This window comes from Amblyomma americanum, chromosome 3 (assembly GCF_052857255.1).
Source record: "Amblyomma americanum isolate KBUSLIRL-KWMA chromosome 3, ASM5285725v1, whole genome shotgun sequence".
Taxonomy (NCBI): Eukaryota; Metazoa; Arthropoda; class Arachnida; order Ixodida; family Ixodidae; genus Amblyomma; species Amblyomma americanum.
In genome coordinates this window covers 157,321,266-157,347,069 of record NC_135499.1, presented here as the reverse complement: position 1 = coordinate 157,347,069, position 25,804 = coordinate 157,321,266, and the positions used below count along the sequence as shown (strand labels likewise).

Genomic DNA, 25,804 nt, shown 5'->3' with positions numbered 1-25,804 from the left:
GGAACCCGACCACAGCGGCCGCGTTTCGATGGAGGCAAAACGCAAAGGCGCCGAAAGTATGTCAAGCCAATTCAACTGCAGCGTAAATCCACCTCAATTCAAGATGGCGCCTTTTGCGCCGCCGAAAAGCCGATAAGATGGCCAATTTTGGCCCGCAGGCGACTGAAATTAGTCCGAAAAATCCAACTTTCGGACTTTTGAAGTCCGAAATATCCATCGCGAATATGTATGTGCTTTTGTGGGGTGACTGACAGTGCCTCATCGAGGTCCGAAATATCCTACAAGTCCAAATTACCCGTCGGCTACTGTATACAGCAGCGTAGCGTGAACAATGAGACGCCAGCACTAAAGCTATCGCCGTTTTCACGACTTCCATGAAAGTCGATGAGAGCACAGGATGGTTATAGTAGTAGTCTCTGTTGTGAAGTAAAACTTCGATGGTACGTTTTTTTTTAAAAATGAGGAAAAATTGTATTATGCAAGAAAATGCATGACCTAAACTGCCTCATTATGAGAAATGTAACTGCTGAAAGAGGTACAAAGACAATAACTGTCAATTTCACTTCATAAAAATGTCGATTAGCATTTCTTTGCACAAGATATGAACACATCCTTTTCTAGTGCTAGCAGAATTTAGTCTGCGTTAGTGCTGTCCTAAGTGCGGAAGGAACTTCATTACGCATCCGGTAGGTCGATGGCAATGAGGAAAGTAACCAAAATCTCGTCATTTTCGGATGCCTCACCCGATAGCATCTAAGTACTGCTGGGAAGCCACCATGGCGGCTGATTGTCGCAGCGTTTCTTTTTAAAGGGGCTCTGAAAGGGGTTTCAATACAGATGCGGCATGCCTAGGATGTTAAAGGACAGTACTTCACAAATATCGTTCAGCAAAAATTTTAAATGCGTTTTGTAGAAGCTGAGCTAGCTGTAGTCAATTTAAATTTCCGCTTCTTCATGCCTTTCCCTATCCTCTCATCACTTTCTGCACCTGAAATTTTGGCGCTCCTCCGCCGGTCCCACTCACTCGGCCCCTCCACCGACTTCTGGGGAGGAGTTGGCACGGCGAACCAATGACAGCAGCCCGCTGCTGACGTAAAAGTGCTACATGACGCATTCTGCGCGGATTCAAGCAAAAGCCCGGCAGCGCTGGTCGCCGCGAGACGCGGAAGAGGGAGTTTCTAAAACTGTACTGCAAACTATTGGCTCACTTGAGGTTATTTACGCAGCATAAACACTCCATGACCTGTACTCAACATAACGCAAGCCTTTTATAGCAAACCTCAAACACCCTTTGCAGGAACCCTTTAAGCTACGCTCGCCAGAGGTGGCCTTCTCGTATGAAAGCGCATTGCTGTAGTTCACAGATGCTGAGCCCCGTTGCCCATATGTATCGTGAAGAAACCTCAGCATTTCTCCTCTTCATGTCACATCCCCGCAAAAACGGCTGTCTTGAATGCTAGCGCACAGTTTTTATTTCAGTTGTTGATCGTGGTGCTTCACCTTCGTGCATTGGTGCACTGCAGAGAAGCCACTATGGCGGGTGACTGCCACTGCATTTCAGCTATTCATATCGCGTGCTCTCGTGTTCGGCCCACTTACGTGTGTGCACATGCGTGGTTGGCCAAAAAAGGTATCATACGACCACAATTTGTTGAAACTTTAAATGTAGTAGCCAGGAAATCGTGTTTCCCAGGAACGTATTAACCGGGAGAAATACAGAAATATAGGGCCGCAATTTTGAGCGACCTGGGAAATCACATGAACCGAGAACATATCAACGAGGTTTTACTGTATAAGACGCGGCTTTCTTAAAAAAATTTAGCTAGTGCGTCCTATACAAATACGCGTCTCATAAATGTTTTTTTTTCTTGTTTTTTTTAGAGTGTGGAAATAATTTGAGTTGATGTTCAGGCTTGTTTCACCATTTAGAATGAGCGGCCGCAAGTACTGCACTGTAGCCATGATAAAATGAGCCATAACGGAAAAGAAAAAAAAGGTGTCACTATCGATTACGCGGTTATAACACTGTGTTGCTTCAATACAAGGACATCTGGGTGCAACGTTCCTATGCTAATGTTATCATGAAACAGCAGTGGTAATGACTTCCACGATTATGAAACATATGGCCGTCTCATAGGCCCCAAGAACTGATATGAAATGCCCAAGAAGGCAACAGGCACGTTTCTCGCCCGCCCACACTGCCATTGACAAGCAAACTCACATTTCCAGTCGCCATTTGCAACTTTGTCTGCTCTGTATATGGGAGCTTCGAGTAAAAATAAAGCGTTGCTGCTGTGCCTACGCAAGTTTTTTTTGGGCGTGAGTGTTGCCTTTTTTTTCCATCATTTCGCGCTGCGTAAAGACTGTTCTCACAGGCACGGAGCATTTCGTAATGCTCATGCAAGCATATATAGTCAAGTCTCATTGCCCTAGCTGGGTAAATTGAGGTGCTTCTTATACACCAACTGTTTTTTTAAAGCTTGCATTTATGGGGAGTGCGTCTTATACACCGGAAAATACGGTATTGAGGCTACAAACCACCACGATGCTGATTGCACGGCTCCAGAAAGCTGGAAGAGGCACAAACGGAAGCCAACCACCTGGCCACCAACTGTTCACGCTGCTTTATCTTCTGTGGCACTGTTGGCAAGTGTGAGATAAGGCCCCTCTAATGCGAGCTAAAGCGGAAACCATGGCACAAACGCTTGCCGCATCACCCCCACTTACTCATCTAGTAAGGAAAAGCCTGCCACCTGCCATCCGAGCGGGCACAGTTTGGCGCTAGGCAGTTCGATACATCCATTTTATGTAAAATCACGTTCGACGTTTTCGATAGACAGTGCTGAAAGTTGCATTCACCGAGAAAAGCCAGACAATAAAGGTGTGATCATCATCATCATCAGCCTTACTACACCCACTGCAGGGAAAAGGCCTCTCCCATGTCTCTCCAATTAACCCTATCCTTGTTCTAGCGTTAAATGTCGTCAGGTTCAGATTCCAATGGCGGCCTGTACGGAGCCAGAGATTCTTAGCACCTTCCGCTGCATCACAGGTCTGACCGCCGCCGTGGTCAGTTGCTCCGCAGCCGCTGGGGACTGAGGGCCGAGGTTTAATTGGTTTTATCATAGGTGTGATGGTCCATGCTAATATGACAACAGCATAATATGCACAAAGTTACTCTGCGACTTCACACACCCAGCACACACTGCATGACTGATGTTCAGGGCTGACTGGACGAACATAGCACTTACTTCAACAGGCTCTTTCAATGGCAACGTAGCCAGTTCCGGCCGGCGCCCACTTAACAGCAAGTCACTTTTTGGATGAGCTGGTGCCGACTGCAAAGAGCATGAATATAGGCTTACAACAATTTTCCATACTTACTCTCCATTGATGACAGCCCAGCCATGCTGAAAGTTCGAAACACCACCTGGCAGTTAAAATATTCCATAGGGCATTTCACCAGCAGCATTCAAGGCAATCTGCCAGTAATCCACATGGCATGGCTCATGAGAGCAACGACAGAAATACAGAGAATGACACTGCATGTGTCTGCAGTGTCTTTCAGACACTGAAAGACACTGGGCAGGGAGAAATGGAATGTGCACCTTAGGAGCTGGGGAACGAGACTGTGGGCTGGTCTGCGGCCTGCTTGGAAGCTGGGAAGATTTCTCTTGATTTCCGGATTCCTCAGAATGGCCTGGTTTGCCATGTATATTGCCCTGCATGCCATCAGGGTGCGCCTTGTATGAGGGGAGAAAAGAAAGGAAAGTGGGTTCCCTCCACATGCACAATGGACAAAAGAAGCTGAACAACTCTTGGAGCTTATCAGGACCTGGGCTTGGCAAATAAAGAGAGCCTGAATGCATCATCACTCATCTGCACATTATGAGTGACGAGGGTCCTAAAATTAATTCTATTAATAAAGTACAAATCTTGAAACCTTCAGAAAAGTAGCGCGCTGATTCCAAATATGGCATTCAATTTCATGTGAAACAAGCACTTGAGCACTTATGCATTATGGTATGCAACTGTTTTGTAGAGAGCTTTAAAGAAATTTTTGCTGCAGGAAACTTGCTAAAATGCATGCCATTGCTTTTTCGTGACATCAAGGAATGCAATAAGGGTACAATTATTATCCTGGCCATCATAGACCTTGAGCTGTAAGGTTTTGAAGCTACCACTTTACAGATGAGAACAAACTTCTCTCCCCCTCTCTCTCTAAAAGCCTTCGAGCCTGCACTAGCAGCTGTGAGGCATCCTTAGCGGCAAGCATAAAAATTTCTGTGGTCCTATGTGAATGTGTACCTTCCATATAAAGGAACCATATGTACCTCCTTTCAAAGTATACCTTAGTTGTCATCCTTCACCAGGTGAGTGGACATATTTAGGCAGTTTTCGGTTAGGGAGCAGTCCAGCTTAGCAGTCTTTTCGCAGTCACACGAGGTATACATTAACAAGGTTTCACAGTACATAGGTGCATAAAGGTTTTTTTTTTTTGTACATGAAACTGAATGACACATTTAGAATCTGCACACAAAAATACATGGTCCCTGAAGATTTCTTAACTGTGACTTCATTAATTAAAATTGTTGGCTTTGTCTTGATACAGAGTACTTGTATTACATTATGCTAGGATATCTGACGAGGCACATTACAAAATCAACATGAATCAAGCGTGGAGTACGCCAACTTGTTTCCTGCATACAAGCAAATTCTCACTGCTTTCAGTACTACTTTCATCCCAGGTACCTGTAAAGAAATCAGTGCACAGAAAGAAATTACCGCACAGAATAAGGTTTATTAAACTCCTTGCGTAACCACAGCTACTTTTGCAAAAAAAGAAAAAGACTGCAAACTCCTAACCAACCCTTAGGAAGCCGAACGCGACCGTGTTAGAAGTCACTTAGCCCTCCATCGCAACTCCTCAAGCACCATTAGAGGATGCATGCATCCGCCCTGGAGCAGTTCTTTTTGAGAAGCGCTCCTTCGCAGCTTTTGTACCCCAAGCAGCCACGTGATACATCCCAAGTACTAAGAAATGGAAACTTTTTACACTCTCCGAATGGCAGCCTGGCAGCCCACCAACCCATCGATTCTTTCAGTGTCTGACATCATACCTTGCCCTCATTGGTTGACTGTGGTGCGACGTCACTACCTCTGCCAACCAATCCTGAAATAGCATGACGACACATGCGGCTTTCTCTTAACGTCGGCTCTAATGCTGTAGCGGTAAAAACTTCAATACAGCTCCTAAACGAACAAGACAATATATACAAGTACATTTCTCTTTTGAATGCCTTGCTGCTTTGGCGAAAATCTTCCTTTATCCTTTCCAGGAGAGCTTTTTTGACTGCTCCGTCTCGACGATGATGCACCTATATGCTTCTCTGGAGACCTCTCTTGAGGTGTGGGCAGCAAACTGCGATAAAGAAAAGAAAAGCACAATTATCAAAAGGAGAACACCAGCCAGCAAAACAAGAAAGAAACCAAAACAGAGGTAGGGCACACTAGAGTACAACACTAACATAATAATGAGTTGTGAAAATAAGTAGCAGTTTTTTTTTTTTGCAGCTTAAAAGTAAAACTAAAGTGAGCGGATCCTTCTATTCACCTACAGCCAAACAATAAACAATAGATGCTCACTACCTCTGTGTTTCTTGACCTCATTATAGCCTTCTCTGAAAGTAATTCTGAACTTTTTTTTTCCCCAGTTTAAGGCACCCACCATTTGGCTGCAATCACGGAGCCTCAGTAAAGAGAAATTTGGCCACAAAGCAAGTGTTATTGCTATGAAGACTGAACGCACCCCTTTGGCTTGCAAAATTCTTTGTGTGCTGGCCAGTCCTCCAACTGGCAATCTGGTGAACAGTAGAATGCCTTGCACACAGGGCACAGGAATTCAGCTGAAAAAAAGAAAGAAAAGGCAGCGATTCCACACAGAGGTATATTAACATGCAAGCATAACATAATCTAACCATTCTATGCATTTTATTTCTTCTAGAGGTGTGTAACTATCAAAGGTTTGGTAATGAATCAAACAGAATATTCAAATAGTTTTGAATATCGGCACGAGTAGTTTACTCTCAAAACAAAGTTTTCCACGAAGTGTGGCAATGAAAAAAAAAACGTATTGCAAATTTTGTTTTCACCCGTCATGAGCATAATTTAACATGCCTGAAAGGCCTCTCAGGTTTTAAATAACGGAGAGGGAATCCTGTAGGAGTAGCAGTAGACTTAAAAATTCAAACTGTGATACCTTGTACTTTCAGTTAATTCAAACAAATTTCAACTTTTTGCTTGGCTGGATATATTTCAATGCATTTCAAATAGGGGTGTGGGAATATTGAAATTTTCGAATACGAATCGAATATCTGTTCAGTACGAAAAAAAAAAATTCAGAAAATGATAAACAAGCAAATGTTGCTGCACTTAATTTTTTTAAAAACGTGTATTACATTTGCAACTAAAATGAACAAAACTAGACTGCCTCAGTACCGTATAAAAAACGAGCACAGAAACGTGTGCTACTGATGAGACAGCATAACAGTACAGTAGAACCCCGCTGTTACGTTCCTCACTGCTGCGTTTTCCCGGCTGTTACGTCGTTTTCGTCCAGTCCCGCATAGCTCCCATAGGATCCAATGTATTGGGTACCCCGCTGTTACGTTGTAGCTGTGAAAACGTTCCCGCATGATACGTCGCAACCTGGCACCCCGAACCCGGCCGGGCGACGCGCGCCAACCACCATTTTGACGAGTCTTGGCCAGGCTTGGCTACGGAATTGGCTACAAGACCATGGCCTCAGAGATCACCCCCTTGCACGCGTGTGGGTAATCTCGGAGGCCATAAAAAGCCGCACGCGAGTTGGAGAGATTGCCACTAGATGGCCACTGCCTTGTCAGCCGAAGCGAGTAAAACCCGCGGGCCCGCAGCAATCCAGTCTTGTTTGTGCGGTTCAACCCATCCAAGTCGTCCGTGTCCTTCCGTCAACAGCTATGCTGCCTACGCCTCTTCAGGCCTCACTAATCCAGTCTCTTGTTTGTGCGGTTCAACCCATCCGAGTCGCCCGTGTCCTCCCGTCAACACCTACGCTGCCTACGCCTCGTCGGGCCTCACTAACACCGCGAGCGATTTGTCGTCCTTTGATGGCGTCGCGCAAGCGCAAGGCGCTTTCCCTCGAGGAAAAGCTGGATGTTCTCAACGCAGTCGACAGGCAGCCAGCGCGGAGTTTGTCGAGAACGATGTGCCGACCAAGACCTACTGAACTAGAGACCTGCACATCTGGCACTGCTCCAGCGCGCATGTTCTAGTTCATGCCTTTTGCTGCTGGGAAGGGCAGCTACGGGCGGCGTGGCGCTACAATTAACTTGTTGAGCAAGATGGCGTCGGTTATTTTACTTCAAGGATGTAATAGTTTTGTCATTTGTCTACGTTTTGAGTATTCATCATTCATCCATTGCCTAGCAAAGATGCCAGAAGTCTCACGCATGCATGCGTGCAAACAGATTATTCACTGCTAGGATTTAAAGAAATGTCATATTTGCATCGTTCATTACTAGGTTTCAAAATAATAAGACAGGACAAATGCACAGGGAGGCAGTGAGAGGAAAGAAATCATTTGTCAAAAGCACACGATGATGATGATCATGACACATGAACAGGTCAACCGAGCGCCCTCAATGGCCAAAAAGTTGACGAAAGTTGGCACACGCAGTCCCATAGGACCCCACCATTTGTGCAGGTCTCTAGATCAGTAGTTCTTGGTGCCGACGAACTACGACTGCAACTTGAGTCCCACGCGTTTCATACATCCGTTTCATACATCAGGTGCAACGCTGTGAAAGGCACAGAAGTAGTCCGTAAGGAAAAAATTAACGTGGATTAGCTGAGCTAATTCGGGATATACAAAACGAAAGATGTCGGCGTTCACTGTGTTCATTGGCGTTGGCGTTGACAATGTTCTAGACAGCGATGGCTTTGAGGAAAAGAAGGGCGCAAAACTGGCTCCCTGGATATGCGGACGCCTCATTCGTGCTTTGATACATGTGGCGGTGGTGAGACAGAGATGTGGCCTGAATGCATTAGCGCTGACAGCGTTGTGGCTGACATGCGGCACTGCAGCAATAGCTAGACCGCAGCGTTCATTTGGTGATCAATCTCTCGCGATCAACTATTAACTGCATGCCATCTCCCAGGGTGGCATGGAGGGCACGCTGCCTATCCAGTGTCCAGAACGCAATCAAAGCAGGCTTTTGCAGTTGGACACCAACCCCACTGAAATCGAGACTGCGGTCTCCACTGACCCACGGAGCCGGCTGGGCACCCTTCCTTTCGTGAAAATGAACGGCCTTTGCAAAGTTGTCAACACCAATGAACTCTATGAACGCTGTCGGCTCACTTGTTTTGTTTGGTTTTTGAGGAACGGAAATGGCACAGTAACGTCTACCCGCACCGTAAGGAAGGGATAAAGGAGGGAGGGAAAGGAGAAAGAGAAAACTGAAAACTGAAAGTTGGATTTTGAGGAAAGGTGCAGCGCTGTGCAGGGGGGAACACCTGTGGCTCAGTGCTACTAGTGGCGCATGCGCAGTAGTGACTAGGGGGAGAGAGAGAGAAATATCTGCGGCGAGGCGTGCGTTGTGACATCATGTGCCTCCTCGGAATGCCGCCACGGTGAAATCACAAGTTTACGGCCAGTAAAGCTTTCGCTTTAATATCAGTGGCGAGGTGCGCGTTCTGACGTCATGTGCCTCCTTGGAGCACCGCCACAGCGAAATCGCAAGTTCGCGGCCAGTAAAGCTTTCACTTTGAAACCGTGATTTCGCATTGCGATTGTTCGAAGCAAGCCGTCGGCCACCTTGTTTGCAGCACGGGTGATACTGTGACGAAGAAGACGAAGTTGGCAGTGGCCCGAGACGGAGTGCTCGCACTAGGCCAGCGGCCATTAAACCATCTCATTGCCATCAGTCATCTCGTCTCATACTTCAGCTGGCCGTCACGTAACATTTGGTGTGAGGTGCGGAGTTCATCCCCATCCTGGTCCGGGAGCTTCGGCGCATGCGGGAGCCGTGGTCGTCGGCCGTGAGTACATGGCCTGCGTCACCCGGCCGTGCCCCAGCCTTTCAGACCCGAACCTATCTCGCCGTTCTTCCCCCGTCCCGCCCACCGCCCAGACGATGAACTGAACCTGACTCAAGGACCCGACCCCACCGACCAGAGACGCTGCCCACACATGACGACACCGTTCCCCCTGCCCATGCCATTCAGCGCGTCCTGGGGCCCCGGCAGTCTGCTCCTGGTGACCTACGGCCAAGAAGCTTCGCAGGCCAGGAACCATCCAGCCACGTCCTTCATCGTGGCGGCCAGCTCCTCACCACTTTCTGCTTTCTGTCCCGCCATCCTCTGAAGCCCATCACCACTTCGCGCGTCTCTGTCACCGATCGGGACGATCGCTCGGTGGCCCCGGGTAGTGTGACGAAGAAGACGAAGTTGGCAGTGGCCCAAGATGGAGCGCTCGCGCTAGGCCAGCGGCCATTAAACCATCTCATTGCCATCAGTCATTTCGTCTCATACTTCGGCTGGCCGTCACATAACGATATGTGGGAAAGCCCACTTGTGAAATTTCGCATGAGGTCAAGCCTAGCGGCGTCTGAATGCAATCGGACCGCATGATATACGACGGAAAAGGAAGGGAATAGGACCTTTGTATCGTTTTCCTGGAATTTTTAACTGGATCGTCGCCTAATTTGCCCAGATATTGTGGTTTTGCCATGGTCGAATTTATGAAAGTCTCCGCAGTATACGATTGCTGGCAAGTATTCGGGAATTTTAGAATATTCGGAGATTCTCGAATATCATTTTCTCGAATACGAATCGAATATCAAAGATATTCGATTCGTATTCAAAATTTCGAATATTCACACATCCCTAATTTTAAAGCCGCTTAATTCGTACCATGGCTTCTCTTAATTGGCTTATTTCTAATTTTTTTGTCTTGCTCCCATGCTCCCCCCTCCAGCCAGTTAATGACAATCCAAAGGGGGGCTGTGTCAAGGTCCGAACGGCTCTTTAAGCGGTCTGAGGTGCCCTGCCGCCACACAACCGCCATTCCGCGGCAATACCGAGACATGCAAAGCTGCATACCGTTTAAGATTCTGAATGGCGCGTTGCTGGTACTGTATTTCTGGTAATGTAAGTCGACCCCCCCCATATCAGATTTCTCAAAAACAAAACAAAAACATGGCGGTCGTTTAAGCTTGGCCTTTAATAATAGAACACAATAGTATTATCCTGTGGCCGCTTCTTATCGCCAACCACTGTCCGCTGCTGCGCGCAGGCGTGCCCATTGGCACATTCCAAAACGAAAATGTACGAGTCACTGGACTACACATTCGCATTTGCGCCATCGTCCAACTAGCGCTGCCGCCGTGATTGCTGCTGCGGTTCAACAGCACGTCGTTCTTACGTCGTTTAGCGAAATTCCGCACTTCGCAAGCGGCCACATCATGACATCGCATGAAACAGGTGAATATTTTGCCTCACTCAGCTGCCACACCTGTATCACCTGGTGCGAATGTGAACTTGCGCCCCAGCGCTCAGTTGGTCTCTTCGGCGTAACGAAATACAGGAATCTTGAATGTCGCCGTGAACGAGCGCCAGTCTCTTACAGGACCCGGAGCACAAATGACGACTGACAAAGCACTACTTTGAGCGTCGAGTGGCAGTTGAAAGTAAAATTAAAAAAAAACTTGGAGGATGCCTATTAAGAGTAGAACGCGAATTAGTTATTGGGCAGCCCCCGCTTTTCAGCAGCCGCAATCTGCAGCCGTGTGTGTGTGGAGTGGAAAGGGGGTTGCTGCTTATCTACTGCTGCCATCGGCCGCCGCGCGCGGGGAGGGGATGCAGTTCTGCACCTTGACATAGGAGCTGCTCAAGGCCAGCACCAAGAGCGATGCAACGGAGACGCGCAGCAAAAATGTAACCACGCTGTAGCATGCCTGATATATCATTTATCTTTCCTTTATTGATGGTGTCATGCTTTGGAGGGGATGCAGTTCTGCACCTTGACATAGGAGCTGCTCAAGGCCAGCACCAAGAGCGATGCAACGGAGACGCGCAGCAAAAATGTAACCACGCTGTAGCATGCCTGATATATCATTTATCTTTCCTTTATTGATGGTGTCATGCTTTGGTTTCGATAATAAGTGGACCACCACTTAAGATTTTCAAATTTTGAAAAATATGTCGACTTACAATCGTGTAAATACGGTATTTGTTATTTTTGCATGCAGCACAGCATACAACAGAACTGCGGAAAATCGTCACTGCCACGCAGTTTTCACTCAAAAGCAAACAACGATTACCAATTTTTCTTATCAATTAAATTTTCTGCGGTATGAAACAGCTTTTTTTATTTTGTAGCCATTAATAATTCAACGTGCGGATAATATGGATATTTTTCCCCGTCCTTTGAGGTCCCATTAATGCGGTTTTACTCTATTGGGAATCAGTGCATTATAATTTTTTTCAACCAGATAACCAGTTGGAGACTGCTGGTTGATTACCGTATTTATTCGAATCTAGTCCGATAGTTTTTTCAAAAAAACGAGATGTAGAACTCTTATGTCGGCTTAGATTCGAGGATTTCGTTTCGAGGTTTCGTATTCGTAAAATACGAATAAATGTAGCACGCAGGTGGCGCCCCCACAAAACGCCAACAAAAGACAGCACTGTAGCCGTTGCTATCCGTAGCCGATACTGATCAAAGCACACATGAGCACTGGCTGCCATTTTGGCCTTGTTCTGTTCTCGTGCGGTGGCGTGAGCACATTCGCAGCAGTGAAGTTTTCGTGCGTAGTTTTTATCACCAACACCATGGCACCAAACAGGCGGTGCCATTATAGTGCCGCCTTCAAGCGGAAAGTTATAGTCGCTGCAGAGCAGTCGTCAAATCTTCAAGCCGGGCGGGACTTCGGCGTGGATGAGAAGAATGTTCGCCGTTGGAGGGGGCAGCGTAACGAAATTTTTGCTTGCGCGGCAACGAGAACGGCTTTCACGGGCCCCAAGAAAGGCCGCCTTCCAGAAGTGGAGGTAGCTCTGGCCGAGTTTGTGGAGACGCAGAGGTCAGCGGCACTTCCAGTGACCACGGAAGTGCTGCAAGCCAAAGCAAGAGAGCTGGCGAGAGAGCGAGGCGTCCCCCGGGAACTGTTCAAAGCCAGCCGGGGCTGGTTGCAGAAGTTCATGAAGCGCTTTGGCTTCAGCCTCCGACGTCGCACGTCCATTTGTCAAAAGCTGCCGGGCGACTTCGAAGAGAAGCTGATCGCATTTCAGCGATTCGTAATAAGGAAGAGGATGGAGCACGGCTACGCCGTAGGACAAATGGGAAACGCTGACCAGACGCCGGTATGGTTTGACATGCCAGTGGCGTGCAAAACGAACGAAAAAGGTGCCAAGGAAGTGAAAGTGCGCTCGGCCGGATACGAAAAGCAGCGCATGACTGTAATGCTGGCCTGCACGGCGGATGGCCACAAGCTGCCGGCGTATATAATTTTTAAGAGGAAGACTCAACCAGCTCGGGAAGTGTTTCCAAGAAATGTGATCGTCCGCGCCAACGAAAATGGATGGATGGCGAGCGATATGGTTGAGCAGTGGATCAGAATGGTTTGGCAGCGGCGTCCAGGGGCCCTCTTGGCCAAACGTTCCCTCCTCGTCCTGGACTCTTACCGTGGACACCTCACTGACGGCGTAAAAGCTGCGCTTTCCGAAGCCGGTACCGACGTCGCCATCATACCCGGCGGCATGACAGGCCAGCTGCAGCCTCTTGATGTGTGCCTCAATAAGCCTTTCAAGGATCGGCTGCGCAAGTACTACGTGGACTGGCTTAGTGAAGAGCGGCGCGAGCTTACACCAACAGGCCGAATAAAGCGCGCCTCACTAGGAGTTGTAGCCACTTGGATAGCTGCAGCCTGGGATGACATCCCAGAAAGCTTGGTTGCACGCTCATTCCGCAAGTGCTTCATCTCTAATGCACTTGATGGCAGTGAAGATAGTGCACTGTTCGAGGAGGCCAGCGATAAAGAAGTCAGCGATGATGATGACGAATGAGCGGGGGCTGATCCCGGGCTGGCATTGCATATGTCTCCTCGCCCAACGCCGCCTCTCCTCCTCCTCTTCTCTCAAAGCTCCTTTGGCAGCTTTTTTTTTTTAACGGTCCCTCTCGGGGCCATCAATCACGCTTCGGCAGAGCATGCAGGCACGATGCTTCCCGCTGTGTCTCACTCGAGTTCCTCTCTCTACACCAAGTCGCCTATGCGCAGACACATGGTGCAGTCGTTTCGCGCCACGCACTTTCACGTGCGCGGCGATGTAAGAACAGTCGTGTCGCGTCATAAAAATAATTGTGATAATGAGGTATAAACAGTGTTGTTTTTTCGGCCGGCCTACAATCGAGGTAAGATTTTTTTTTTCTGTGGCCTTCAACTTTCGGGTCTCGGCTTAGAATCGTGGCCGGCCTAGATTCGAGTAAATACGGTAAGGATATCAGTGTCTTGCACCCGTAGCTAATGTTGTGCTCCTTTGTAGTAAAATTTGCACAGAAAAAAAGCTTCCAAAATACTTTTTGCATGCAGACTATCCACAGAGCAAACTACATTTAGTTTTGGACCATTTTAAAGTGCACTTCTAGTAAGTAAAACAAATATCACTGGTTTCTTGAAATTTGAATTACTGAGGGTCTACTGTAACCTTGTTGTAGATCAACTAATACCTTGTTCGCTGTTCTTTGAACAAATTAATTTTCTTCGGTGAACCATGCCTAATCCTAATATGGCAGTTTGACTTAATGCTTACATGTCAAAGGAGCTTACTAAATGCCTTCAAGAAGCCCTGTAAGGTAGCCAGATATTTCATTACTGGAGGAGTGATGTCGGTGATCGATTATTGGAAGGATAAGGCATAGGTCAATGCAGGCAAAATACAACAAGACAGCTCGCAAAATGGATACAAAAGTGGCAACTAGAGCTACTATGTGAGTGGAACAGGCCCTTTCACACTCCCTGGTGCTCCCGAATACAAAGCACTAGCTGTGTAATGCTGCTCCGAACGCAGTGGTCACAGCAGCACGTAACTCGCTTAGCTCTCGAGTGTCGGTTTGGCCCAACTGCAAGCCCCATGATGGGCCCAAACATCGTTGAACATTGAAGGCGTGAAAATAAAGCCATGCCAACCACACCATGTGGTTGGCATGGTTTCGCATCTTCGGCGTACAAGCTGGCTTCAACATTCATGTTTCTCTCATAAGCTTTCTTCTTGTCCTCCGTGGCCAAAACAACAGAGTTTCTAGACGAAAATCGTGAAGGCTGAGAACATTCGCTGCGAAACAACTGCAGCAATGCAAGCAGGACAAGTTGGTTCCACTATCCTTCGCAAGCTCCACTTCTGTGCGAGCCTTTTAAAGCAAAAGCTTTACTACGCGGCAGCCAGCGAGCCATTTCAGCTCGTCGTGCACTTCAGCCGTATACCGTGGCCTTGAGCCGCCATTGCCCAGCAACGTTACAGCCGCACTCCAACAGGTGTGCTCTGCTGGGGTAGTGTGTGTGTGTGTGTGCGCTCTGCTGGTGTGTGTGTGTGCGCTCTGCTGGTGTGTGTGTGCGCGCTCTGCTGGTGTGTGTGCGCTCTGCTGGTGTGTGTGTGTGCGCTCTGCTGGTGCGTGCGTGTGCGCTCTGCTGGTGCGTGCGTGTGCGCTCTGCTGGTGTGTGCGTGTGCGCGTGTGCGTGTGCGCTCTGCTGGTGTGTGCGTGTGCGCTCTGCTGGTGTGTGCGTGTGCGCTCTGCTGGTGTGTGTGTGTGTGTGTGCGCGTGTGTGTGCGCGCGTGTGCGTGCGTGTGCGCACACTTCGCCTCAGTGTATTGTAGTCATTATGGAGAGCGCGAAAGAGACGCAATAACGACAGAACAAAGCGAGGAAGAGGAAGAGACAACGCGCTCAAGAGACGCCAGAATAACGCGCCGCACGACTTGAGAAGCGTCATAACGAAGATGCAGCTAGAAGTCATGCCACGTCCCGGAGTGACTCTTCAACTGCGGGAGATTAAGTTCTCGAGAGAGTCGGAATGAGACGCTGCGTAGACAACATGCCGAGAAAATGAATCTTTCGCAATTCAACTAGGGTTAACCAGAGCTAAACCAAAGCCAATGTTTTACCGTCTTGATAAAAAACTAGAGGATCGTTAGCACCCATTCACTTTTTCAGCCGGCATGTTCGCAGCCAGCCACTGGTTGCATCATGGCACACTGCAGTGATGTGCCACATAGTGCTGCACTTCGTTTTCCAACCCACGAGCATGCAGCGGCTCTCGGTGGCCATCAGCGCATTGGCTTTATTGCCACACACAAGCTTTTTCCGAGTACTGGCTCTTGGTTCTATGAGGAAATAGCAAGTTTATTGATGTGGCAAGTTTGAGATAGTTTAACTAGCGAACGTCATTTGGATACACTGCAATGTACTGCTTATGCAGTAGAAACAAATACAGCATGTACCGCTACTAATGTGTCATTCAAGCAAAAAGATTAGGGCACCAAAAGCTGTGTACAACTTACACCCATACAGCTTATGTTTACGAGCCATGAGACACTTCAAATCTGTGAAAAGTTTGAAACATATTGGCTGTTCACTGAAAGGACCGAGCTGTCCCGCTGCTTTAGTGCAGAAGCAATATCTGCAAACATGCGGCTACGTAATAAATAAGGCAAGGAGAATATGCAAAGTAGACACTTAACTTTAACAAGTAAGATGATGCAAAGAAAGGATAGCACTTACAGTGTGCACCACAGAGGACGCACTGTTGCTCAGGTAGGTGGTCATGAGCGTTTTCCTGTAAGGTAACCGTGCGCACCTGCTCTCCGCTGGCATTGGGTCTGATGGAAACCCGCACGCTCCTATCTCCACTGTCAGCCGGAATGCAGGTCTCAACGGAGGTGTCTGATGAGGTGCTACATCGGCTGCTCCTGCCACTGCTGCTGCCACTACTGCTGCTGCTGTACACACGTCGCTCGCCTGTGCATGCCACATCCACGCAGATGGTCTTCAGCTGTGAGCAAAGGGAACAACACAGTGAGAAAAGTGTGGCAATTTAAAGGGCCAAATAAACACCTGCAGTCAAATACTTACAGAACACAACACTACCGGACAAAGCCAATTTCATTACTACCTTTGCATTGCATGCAGCTTTGCACAAAGAAGTTCCCAGACCACTTGTCACATGACCACAAGTGGTTGCCAAGCCACGCAGTTGCTCCCAAACTTTTCTCACTAAATTGTGGCATTGTCTTGGCAAATACATTTTGCAACAACAAAACATGGGCCAACTGCCCACACTATTTCCACGCAAAAACTGCTTGTGATTGGCTCATGACAGTCAACCTGTCAACCAAGACAGCCTAGAGAATGACAGCAACACTGTTGACCAACAATAACGCATTCTTGACATCAAAGCAGTTTTTCGGATCGACCTTTCACATGGATGAGCGGCATACATGCAGTGCCCTAGTGGTGTTTTATGGGAATGATCCATCTGGCGTCTTTCCTCGCTGCTGCCACAGTCCAAGGAAAACATCAAAAACAAGGATACTGTTGGCATGCAATCAAAGTTACCAGGGCCCTCCAAGTGAGCGACCAAAGAGCAGTGGACAAAGGAGACTAACAAGAAAAGCTGCTGAGCAAGGCAATGCGCAGTGGACCAAGGCAGGATAAGAGACAATCGATGCAATGCAGTCAGCAGCGACAGTCTTCCGCTCAATGCTGCCATTTGGTGCTTGGAAATATAAATGTCCCATTAAATTTGAAGTTGGTCCAATGTTCAAGGGAATTACGTAAGGTGAAGTAGATTTGTAATAAGGGACTGTGAGCATAGGGAACAACACAGTGAGAAGGTGTGGCAATTTAAAGGGCCAAATAAACACCCGCAGTCAAATACTTACAGAACACAACACTACCGGACAAAGCCAATTTCATTACTACCTTTGCACTGCATGGAGCTTTGCACAAAGAAGTTCCCAGACCACTTGTCACATGACCACAAGTGGTTGCCAAGCCACGCAGTTGCTCCCAAACTTTTCTCACTAAATTGTGGCAATGTCTTGGCAACTACGTTTTGCAACAACAAAACATGGGCCAACTGCCCACACTACTTCCACGCAAAAACTGCTTGTGATTGGCTCATGGCAGTCAACCTGTCAACCAAGACAGTCTAGAGAATGGCAGCAACACTGTTGACCAACAATAACGCGCCACATTGGCCGGCTAGCATATGCGCAAAGTAATGCCGTGAATGGCTTGCTACCACTGAAGCGCAGCAGTAAACAGAACTGAGTGGCAGTACAGTTGGACCTCGTTACAACGAAACTGACGGGGCGCGCGAAAAATTTCGTTGCAGCGAAAACAGCCCAAAAACACTGTCAGGTTGGACAACATAGTCCCAAAACATCATTTATTTCCAAAGAAGTCGATCAGTGTCTTCTGCTTTTTTTTTTTTTTTGCCATGAGTGCCGTGGCGCGACTTTCACACACTGTGAGCAGTTGTATCACGACGTCATCGTGAGCACCAATATATCTGGGGAGCACATCAAATGCTTCCATCACTTTTAGTGTAGATGGTGGTGCTAAATCCTCTGTGTCATCACCCGATGGCGCGTCGCTGTGGCATATGCCCTCAATTACGGCTTCAGCACTCAGCTTCTCGTGAGCTCGCACTTCACTGTCAACAGCGATGTAATCACTGATGTCAACATCGGCCAACACATCTCCGGAGTCTTGAAGGGCTGCCCATGCCACATTGGCCTCTGTGGAGAGTGGAGCTATTGCACTGCAGCCTTCCTTGTCCGATGTGGAGTTCGCTGCCAGTTGAAAATCGGAGTGAAAGCTGGCGTGCACAGAACGGTTGTGGATGACACTGTGCCTGGTTGCCGTCCACGCTGCTGTGACCACCTGTATGGCCATGTGCAAATCCACTCTGTTTGCCTGACCGGTGTCGATGTTTAACACCAGTTGCTGAATCAGTTGCTGTCGACAATGCTTTTAACGCTATTGATAACACCTTGATCTAGCGGCTGGATTAAAGACTTGCGATTCGGCGGGAAGAATGTGACTTCCACACTTTGCAGCTGAACGTCTTCAACGTTATGTGCCGAGCAACTGTCGATGAGCAAACAAACCTTGCGGTTCTTTACCGTTATGTCACAGTCGAAGCCGGTTAGCCACTCTTTGAAAACGGCCTGTGTCATCCAAGATTTTTTTTATTGGCAAGATATGTGACGGGCAGGCTGTTGACACCTTTGAAGCACCGCGGCCTCGCACTTTTGCCAATCACCAGTGGGCAGCGCTTGTCAGACCCGTCCATGTTGCAACACAGGAGCACAGTCACATGCTTTTTGCTATGCTTCGCTCTGCTGCATGGCTTGCCCTCCATGTGAAGCGTCTTGGAGGGGGAAGAGCTCATAGAAAAGTACCGTTTGTGGGGACCTGCCCTGCAGCCCCCTGAGTTTGCTTTCCCGCGAGGCACCGTGCAGCGGCGGTCTCACCTCGAGGCTGAGCGCATTCCTTTGTGAGTTACATTAACTGGCAAGAAAGGGCGCCGGCATCGCTGCGCGGAGACTGCCAAAGCCCGCGCGCGGGAGGGGGGCTTCGGCTGGGATCGTCGGCACCGGGCGGACGTGTCGCTCGCGGCTCCGCTCTTCGCCGGCGGGGCGAAGAAGCGACGGGGAGACAGGCTCCCGTACTCGTCCCGTCCAGCCTGCGGAGTTTATATCCCTTGCCCTAGCGCGGGCGAACATTCGCTCGGAACCTTTCTGGTGAGTCGGACGACCTTGATTCATTAGCGTACCTTGTTGCTAGCTGGCGTTATTGTTGCTGTAGCAATAAATGCCTGTTTGTGTCAGCCAATGTGTCGTTCCTTTGTTCCCCCAGAGCAAGGCCCGGCGTGGTCGGCGAGCGCTCGGTAGCGTACGCGACCACGGGGTGGGGTCCGGGCGGCTTTGAACCGTGTCAGCCGCGATTGAGTGGCGAGAACGTACTTATCTCCCCAATTCAAACCCCACATGTTTCATCGGCATTGTAGATGTCTGATGTGGCATACTTCTCCATTAATTCCGGCACAGTAGTTGATGTCCAAGCAGATGCAGTGTCGGCGTCTGAAGAGGCCGCCTCACCGCACAGCACTTCACCGACGATTACATGCCTGGCCTTAAAACGGGTCACGCACCCTGAGCTAGCTTTGAAATCATCGATGCCCAGCATACAGGCATAGCCAAGCGCTTTTTGCTGCAGCAAGTTTCCGCTGATCGGCATCTTCTTTGCACGCACGTCGAGGAGCCACGAGTAGAGAGCCTTCTCAAGGTCCTCATGAGCAGATTGTGTCAGCTTTTTCCATTTCGCGGATGTCCCCGAAGAAGGAGCTTGGGCTATCGCGCGTCTTTCAACTTCAGGATCATTGACAGCATGCTCTGTGAGATGCCAAAGTCCGCTGCAACACCTCCCTTTTTTCCTGCCGCTGGATGCCGCACTGATAATTCGTGCCTTCTCTTCAAGAGAAAGGAACTTCCGCTTCCTAGACAAAGTCGCCATGCTCGTGTCGATTGAAACGCACAAGCACAAGTGAAAAAAACTAGCGCAAACATGCTGCTGCTGTTGCCAGGCTGCTGTGTGCTTTGGTGACGGATTGGGTGCAGCTCTGGCTTGGAAAAAACGGGAGCTTGCACCCGCGCCTTGTCGCAAAGCAGCCAGCTCGACTGTCACCACCACAAAGCAATGGCGGTCTTCATGTACGTTTGAATGAGTGGGTCAATTGGTTCCAGCAAAAGTTCAGCGAAACAAAGCAGCGTGGACATAAGGAAATACGCAGATGGGCGGCAATATGCTCGTTTTATTGTAAGATAGATTTTGAAACCCAGCTTCGCATAGCAAAAATTTCGTTGAAGTGGAAACGCGCCCCAAAAATGGTTCGTTGTGATGAGAAATTTGTCCGATTACTTTCTATGGCGAGCTGACAGGGAGAGAATTGGAAATAATTTGTTGAAGCGAAAATTTTGTTCCAGTGACGTTCGTTGTAGCGGGATTCGACTGTACTTAACATTATAGGCATGAGAACAGATCCGCGGAGGCGGTCACCTATTGAATGAAGCAGTGGCAGTGATGTTCAATGGTAACAGTCTAAGTCACATCGCTTATACCCCTGTCACATGGGCATTTCAAAGGGTCTCGAACCGATAGCCTATCGACTCAAAGGCGATCGAGCGCTGCTACACAGGCAGTTTCAATGGCGATCGAGTCAATAGCCTATCGAGTCAACGGAGCAGCGCGGAACTCCATCGAGATTTCGAGGGCCTTCGAGCGCTGCCCAAGGTCGCTAGCGTTGCTTCAATCGGCTTCAAGCGCACTTTCACGACACATTCACGGTACAAAAGCATGAACAAACATTAATCACCTAGACTAATGCAAGCAGTCTGTACAATAATTTTAAAATTGTATCAGACTGGTTTTAAGCACATTAAATGCATTAATTTTGCGTTGTGGTCTTTGCGTTCCTTGCATACTTTGCGTTGACAGCATGGCGGTGGCCTGCCCGCCCGCTTCACAGCGATAACAGCTTCGTTGCTAATCCCTCAAAGCAATATAGTGTTCTAAGCTGTTGTATTCGCCTATGATTTGCCAATTCTTACCCTCGCATAAAGTTTCAAGAGACAAATACAGGGTTCGTACAGGCTTTGAAGGCACAAATTCAACGGTTTTTAAGGACTTTCAAGGCCCCCAAAAGTTTTTTTTCAAGGACTCATTTAAATACTCAATTTAGTACCCTTTATAGTAAAACAACTTTTTTAAAACCTGTTGCAACAAATTTATTGAACACTAAGAAAAAGACGCACTTACAGACTAGACTAGTTTAATACTAAACTAAGACAGGTCGTAACAAGCGTTCATGAAAGCTCCTGAAGCTTTGTGATTATTTCTTTCCTGATGTTTAGAAGTTCTTCCATCTTGCTTTTTGCCGTTTTCCTAAGGCAATTTGACTTCACAAAGTTGTCCCCTGAAGCTTTCAGATCAGCACCGGTTGCTTCAAGTCTAGCTTTCTTTCACTTTAAGGTATCAATTTTTTCCTCAACAAGGTGCTTCTTACTCCTTTGCTTCTTCCAGTTGCTCCTACTTCTGCGCCTCCAGATATGCATGATAACGGTGCCTTGCAGCTGAAATGGAGGTCCTCAACTCCTTTGTTATAGGAATGTTAAGGATGCCACCTGCCTTATCAACGACGTCACATATAACGCGTTGTGAGACATACGACAGACTTTTCAGGTTTCCCACACAGACCTGGCGGTAGACACTAAATCCTCTTTCCACAGTGGCCTGGCCGTGGCTGAGCACAAGCAAAAGTTGGACTACTGTCCAGAGCTCAGCATAGGGTGAATTGAACTTTAGGAGTTCTATGAAAAAAATGTCTAGCCTATCAGAGCTCTTTTCAAACAATCGCAGCTTGTGCTTCTCCATCTGCAGCATTTCGGCGTACTCAGAGAGAACAAAGTCCCGTTGGTGATCGCTCAACCTTTTTGCAGCGATGAGGGCATTCAAAACATTTTTGAGTCCTGCTAGGCACTGGTCTGGCTTGGTGCACATTTGACGGGGATCCAGTGAGGAAAGGCCTCTAACCAAAGGGAATCTTAATTAAAGGACTCTTCTCAAGAACCTTTTTACATACACTAACAAGGAACTGCTTGCATTCCATTTTAAATGCAAACATATCTTTTGCACTGACCTTGGAATTCTTCAAAATTTGTTCAACTGCATAAGCAATGTCCACTTTCTCAAGTGCTGTGATTGTTCGCGTCTTCAATGTTGATTTTCAACAGGCCTGTAGTCCCAACTGATGCAGAGAGAACTGAACGCTTCACAAACTGTGTGAGAAGCTTCCTGACAATTGTTTTGAGATCCCTTGCCAGAAAAAACACAAATGGTTGGTCTGCCTGATAGTCCGTCAGGAAAGGTTTCAGAATTAGTGCAATCCCAAGAACAAAGTTAAGTTTTGCTGGGACTAGTGGGTCACTGGAGAAACTGAGCAAGTTTTGAAAGGAGGCACATTTCGGGTGGTTCACTTCTTTCTTTCTTGCAGACTCAATGTAAATTCTCACACCAAGCCACAGTGAAAGGGCTCATTCAATTACCGGAACGTTTTCAACCCAGCGATGGGCGACGTACTTAAGAGGAAATGTAGCCTGACTAGTCACCGCTACGAAGTATTCTCGCCTCGCCAGGGAATCTTCAAACAATGCACTTAGACTAGACAACAGAATGTCCACTACCCACTTGCTGGCAGTTACACCCGCCCTGTAGGCGTTGTGCACAACGTTGACACCGCAAGTGCCTAAATTTAGGCATTGTACTTGATAGTTTTTTTGCAGGTGCTCCTGAAAGCTTCTGAAAAATTTCCAGTTGACATTCGGTACGTCCATGGACACTTGTAGGATCTTAACAAGTGGTAATGGCTCCAGTGCCTTCAACAATTTATCCTCGACGTCATCTGCAGTCGCGTGGCCCATAAAAACGGATGTGAAGTACCCTGTTGTTATTTTTTGAGATGCATCCCAGTACCTGACGTGTATATCAATCTGCTTCTGATGGAGGTAACCATTTGTGGATTTATCAAACAGAATGACGTAATAGTCGCACTTATCTATCGCCCGATGAATGGATGATAGAAAGAATGGTCTAAGACCATGACACGCCAGGTACGCGCACTTTTTCTCTCCACATGTGAAGACCTTTCGCCACTTCGCTATCGGGAAACATTCTCTTGAACAGATCGCTTGTGTGGGTGGATGAGCTGTACGAGTAATGACACGTGACAACTTTCAAAGCCCACAATATTTCCGCTTCTGTCACTAAATCATGAGCCTTGCTTGCGGCATTCAAATTCGAGGACTGCGTTTCGACCACAAGAACAGATTCGCCACACTCGCGCGATGTCATGTAGCTCAACATGGAGCTACCTGCTGCGTCATGGTGTCCGGTGCAATCCAGTCTTTGTATTCGTCATGGCTAAGCCACGATCGCTGGAAATTGCACTTCCCGGGCATTGCAAGCACACACAATTACGTCCACATCCAGCGCGTGCTGCAATACACGTGCTCTGAATAAGCCAACTGGAGGTGATTAACAAGCGGTATGAGGACGGCAACTATAAAAAGTGCACGACCACAGCGAACAAAAAAAACACAACCCGACAATATGACAACACGGAGGATGAACGCCCGAACCGGACTGGATTTTCTTGGCTTGGATCGGGAGGCAACCCTCGCTTTCAATGAGGCCAGTTGATCAACGGGCAATCGCTGAACGGCGCCAATGACTATCATCACGGAATTCAAGGGTTTTTCACGCACCACTAAATATTTCAAGATTTTCGAGGCCTTGAAAATCACATTTTCAAATTCAAGGGTTTTCAAGGTGTTCAAGGACCCGTGCAAACACTGCAAATAGCTCGTTTTTCAGATATCAAGGCAATTTCCCTGGTCTTAAGCCTGACGAAGCAGCGCTCCGACGCAGTTGGACTGGCTTGGTTTTGGCTCGTCTTGTATTAAAGTGGCTAAAGCAGTGTCTGCATCTGCCTGCATCTGTCCGTGGCGTACATGCAATTAAGAGGGTTTTAAATGACATGCGCGTATGCGTGTATTTCAGTATTTAGTATACAATTACCAAGTATTTGTTAGTTTTGCAAAATCCAAATTAGCGATTGTGGCGCCACACAAGCTTGGTGTAAGACACGAGAACCATTTCAATGGCCATTGAGATTTTCCATGTAGCAGCGACACAACTCCTTCCGAGTTTAATGGCGATTGAGAATTTCGAAGGCCCTCGACTCGATGGCCATTGAAACTGGCCGTGTGACAGGGGTATTACACTATTTTCCCTAGCTGCAGAAACCCTCACATCACAGCATTCTCAGAGCCACTGCAAGTGAAATGTACAGGAACTAATGACATTTGCTCAGAACAGAGAAATCAAGGAGGGAACAGCAAGACAAACTTACCTCTTCAGGTGAGAAACGATCATATGAGAGAACACTTCTTCCTGCAAAAGTGGACAACACAGAAGCACAAGCAAGTAAGTCCCTGCAACAGTCAGCACCGAGATGAAGCACTCACACTATTAAATTGTGGGGTCCCAAAGCGACACATGGGCTAATAGAGACGACATAGTAAAAGGCTCCAGACCAATTTACACCCACCGTGTTTCATTAACATGCACTGATATCACACAGCACGCCGGCGTTTCTGTGTTTCGCCTGCACCGATATATGACCAACAGAGCCAGGCTCAAACACGACATTGAAATCAGCAGCCGAATGCTGAAGCCACTGCAGAGACTCGCACGCACAGTCAAAATATTAAGCTTGTGCAAACGCAGTGCAGCGAAAGCCACGAGCAGCACACAACTACGATGACAGATGACACAAATTCAAACAGCCAGAGAAAAGAAAGGGGCGTGAACACAACTTGCACTGGCAAATAAAGAGATTCAGTGTGGAAAAAGCAGGGAATACTCTCACCTCTCCCAGCACCCATTGGAGGAGGAACATTATTGGAAGGCAACCCATGTCTTTGCTCAATGCTTCGACGTATCTCATCTAACTCGTCCTGCGTTATTGTAACAGCAGAGGAAACAAAAAACCACAGTACACATTGAGAATAACTTAACGTTACTGCTTCCCCCCCAATACTAATATTCACTTGCAGCTCAAAGAATGACCAAAACAAGAAATAAATAGCAGCCCTTACCTTCACCCTGCCGTCTATCTTCCACCTGTCCGAGAGCGACATGTTGGCAAAGCTCACTTTCAAGTGAAATGGAGGTGTGTCGTGGAAGTAGGTAATCGCCTTAAGAGCTTCTTTCGTCGTCCTAAAATCCACAAATCTGCAAAACAGTCCTTTTGTGTCCCAGAAGCTTCACACCACTACCGTTAGTCAGTTTCACTCTCATGTGCACATAAATGGCTGGGAAAACAACAAAACATATCCTCTGAAACAAAAGCAAAGAGAAAGACTGCCAAAAGAAGTAGGTTTCTCTCACCCAATAGTCTTGTCTGGGTATTCAGGCTTTGGACGAAGCCGCTGGGCAAAAACGACTTTTCCACAGCTCCCAAACAAATTCTTCAGGCCAAGCTAGAGATCAATTTTTATTATTATTATTTTTTTTCACAATACCGCAACCAAAAAACACAATGTCTTGCTCAGCAACGTGCCCCTGACCTGATCCCTCCCTTACTCAGCGAGAGGACGTCATGTAGCATCAACTCTGCATGAACACTTTCCCAAAGCCAAAATCTACTCCTTTCTCTACCCTTCCCTTGGTCTGCCTGGGTGTCTGCACAATGGCAACTGTCCCACCCTACTCCTCTTGGTCTGTTCTGATTGCCAGCTACAAAGGGTTATGCCACAATGTGATCGTCATCATGCAATTTTTTCAACGCCAAGTTAAAACTATAAATTTTCATTTCTTCAATACTGCAGTCATTCATTCTTAAAATATCAGGCAAAATCTTTTCATTTCAACCATAATCTCATGACACTTTTTGTCAATTTGGTAGTTCCTTTAACTCAAACGTAAAGAACCTCCTTCCAATGCGACTCAGGCAGCCAGGACAAGTACAGCTAGTTATAATACCAGTACGAAAATCACTTCAGTTTCATCTGAAGGGGCAGGGACACCAAATTTTAGCTGTGTGTTCTTTCGCTGCAGTGATGCACAGGACTTTGGGAAATAAGG

The 25,804-nt window shown here is 47.6% G+C and overlaps 1 protein-coding gene across 14 annotated transcripts in view; it reads right to left on the bottom strand.

Moving 5' to 3' along the window:
• LOC144125264 (tudor domain-containing protein 1-like) overlaps nt 1-25,804 on the bottom strand; it is an 80,958-nt gene that overhangs the window by 47,265 nt on the left and 7,889 nt on the right. For 8 of the 14 annotated variants that reach the window (XM_077658493.1, XM_077658499.1, XM_077658503.1 and 5 more), the window contains 9 exons: nt 25,109-25,200; nt 24,817-24,952; nt 24,588-24,675; nt 24,069-24,109; nt 15,815-16,085; nt 5,810-5,906; nt 5,284-5,422; nt 3,609-3,743; nt 3,252-3,338 (listed from right to left, as the gene is read on the bottom strand). In XM_077658493.1, coding sequence (XP_077514619.1) covers nt 3,252-3,338; nt 3,609-3,743; nt 5,284-5,422; nt 5,810-5,906; nt 15,815-16,085; nt 24,069-24,109; nt 24,588-24,675; nt 24,817-24,952; nt 25,109-25,200 — 1,086 coding nt within the window. The remainder of the gene's footprint in view (nt 1-3,251; nt 3,339-3,608; nt 3,744-5,283; nt 5,423-5,809; nt 5,907-15,814; nt 16,086-24,068; nt 24,110-24,587; nt 24,676-24,816; nt 24,953-25,108; nt 25,201-25,804) is intronic. The other 6 variants (XM_077658498.1, XM_077658502.1, XM_077658497.1 and 3 more) reach the window with 1 other exon arrangement.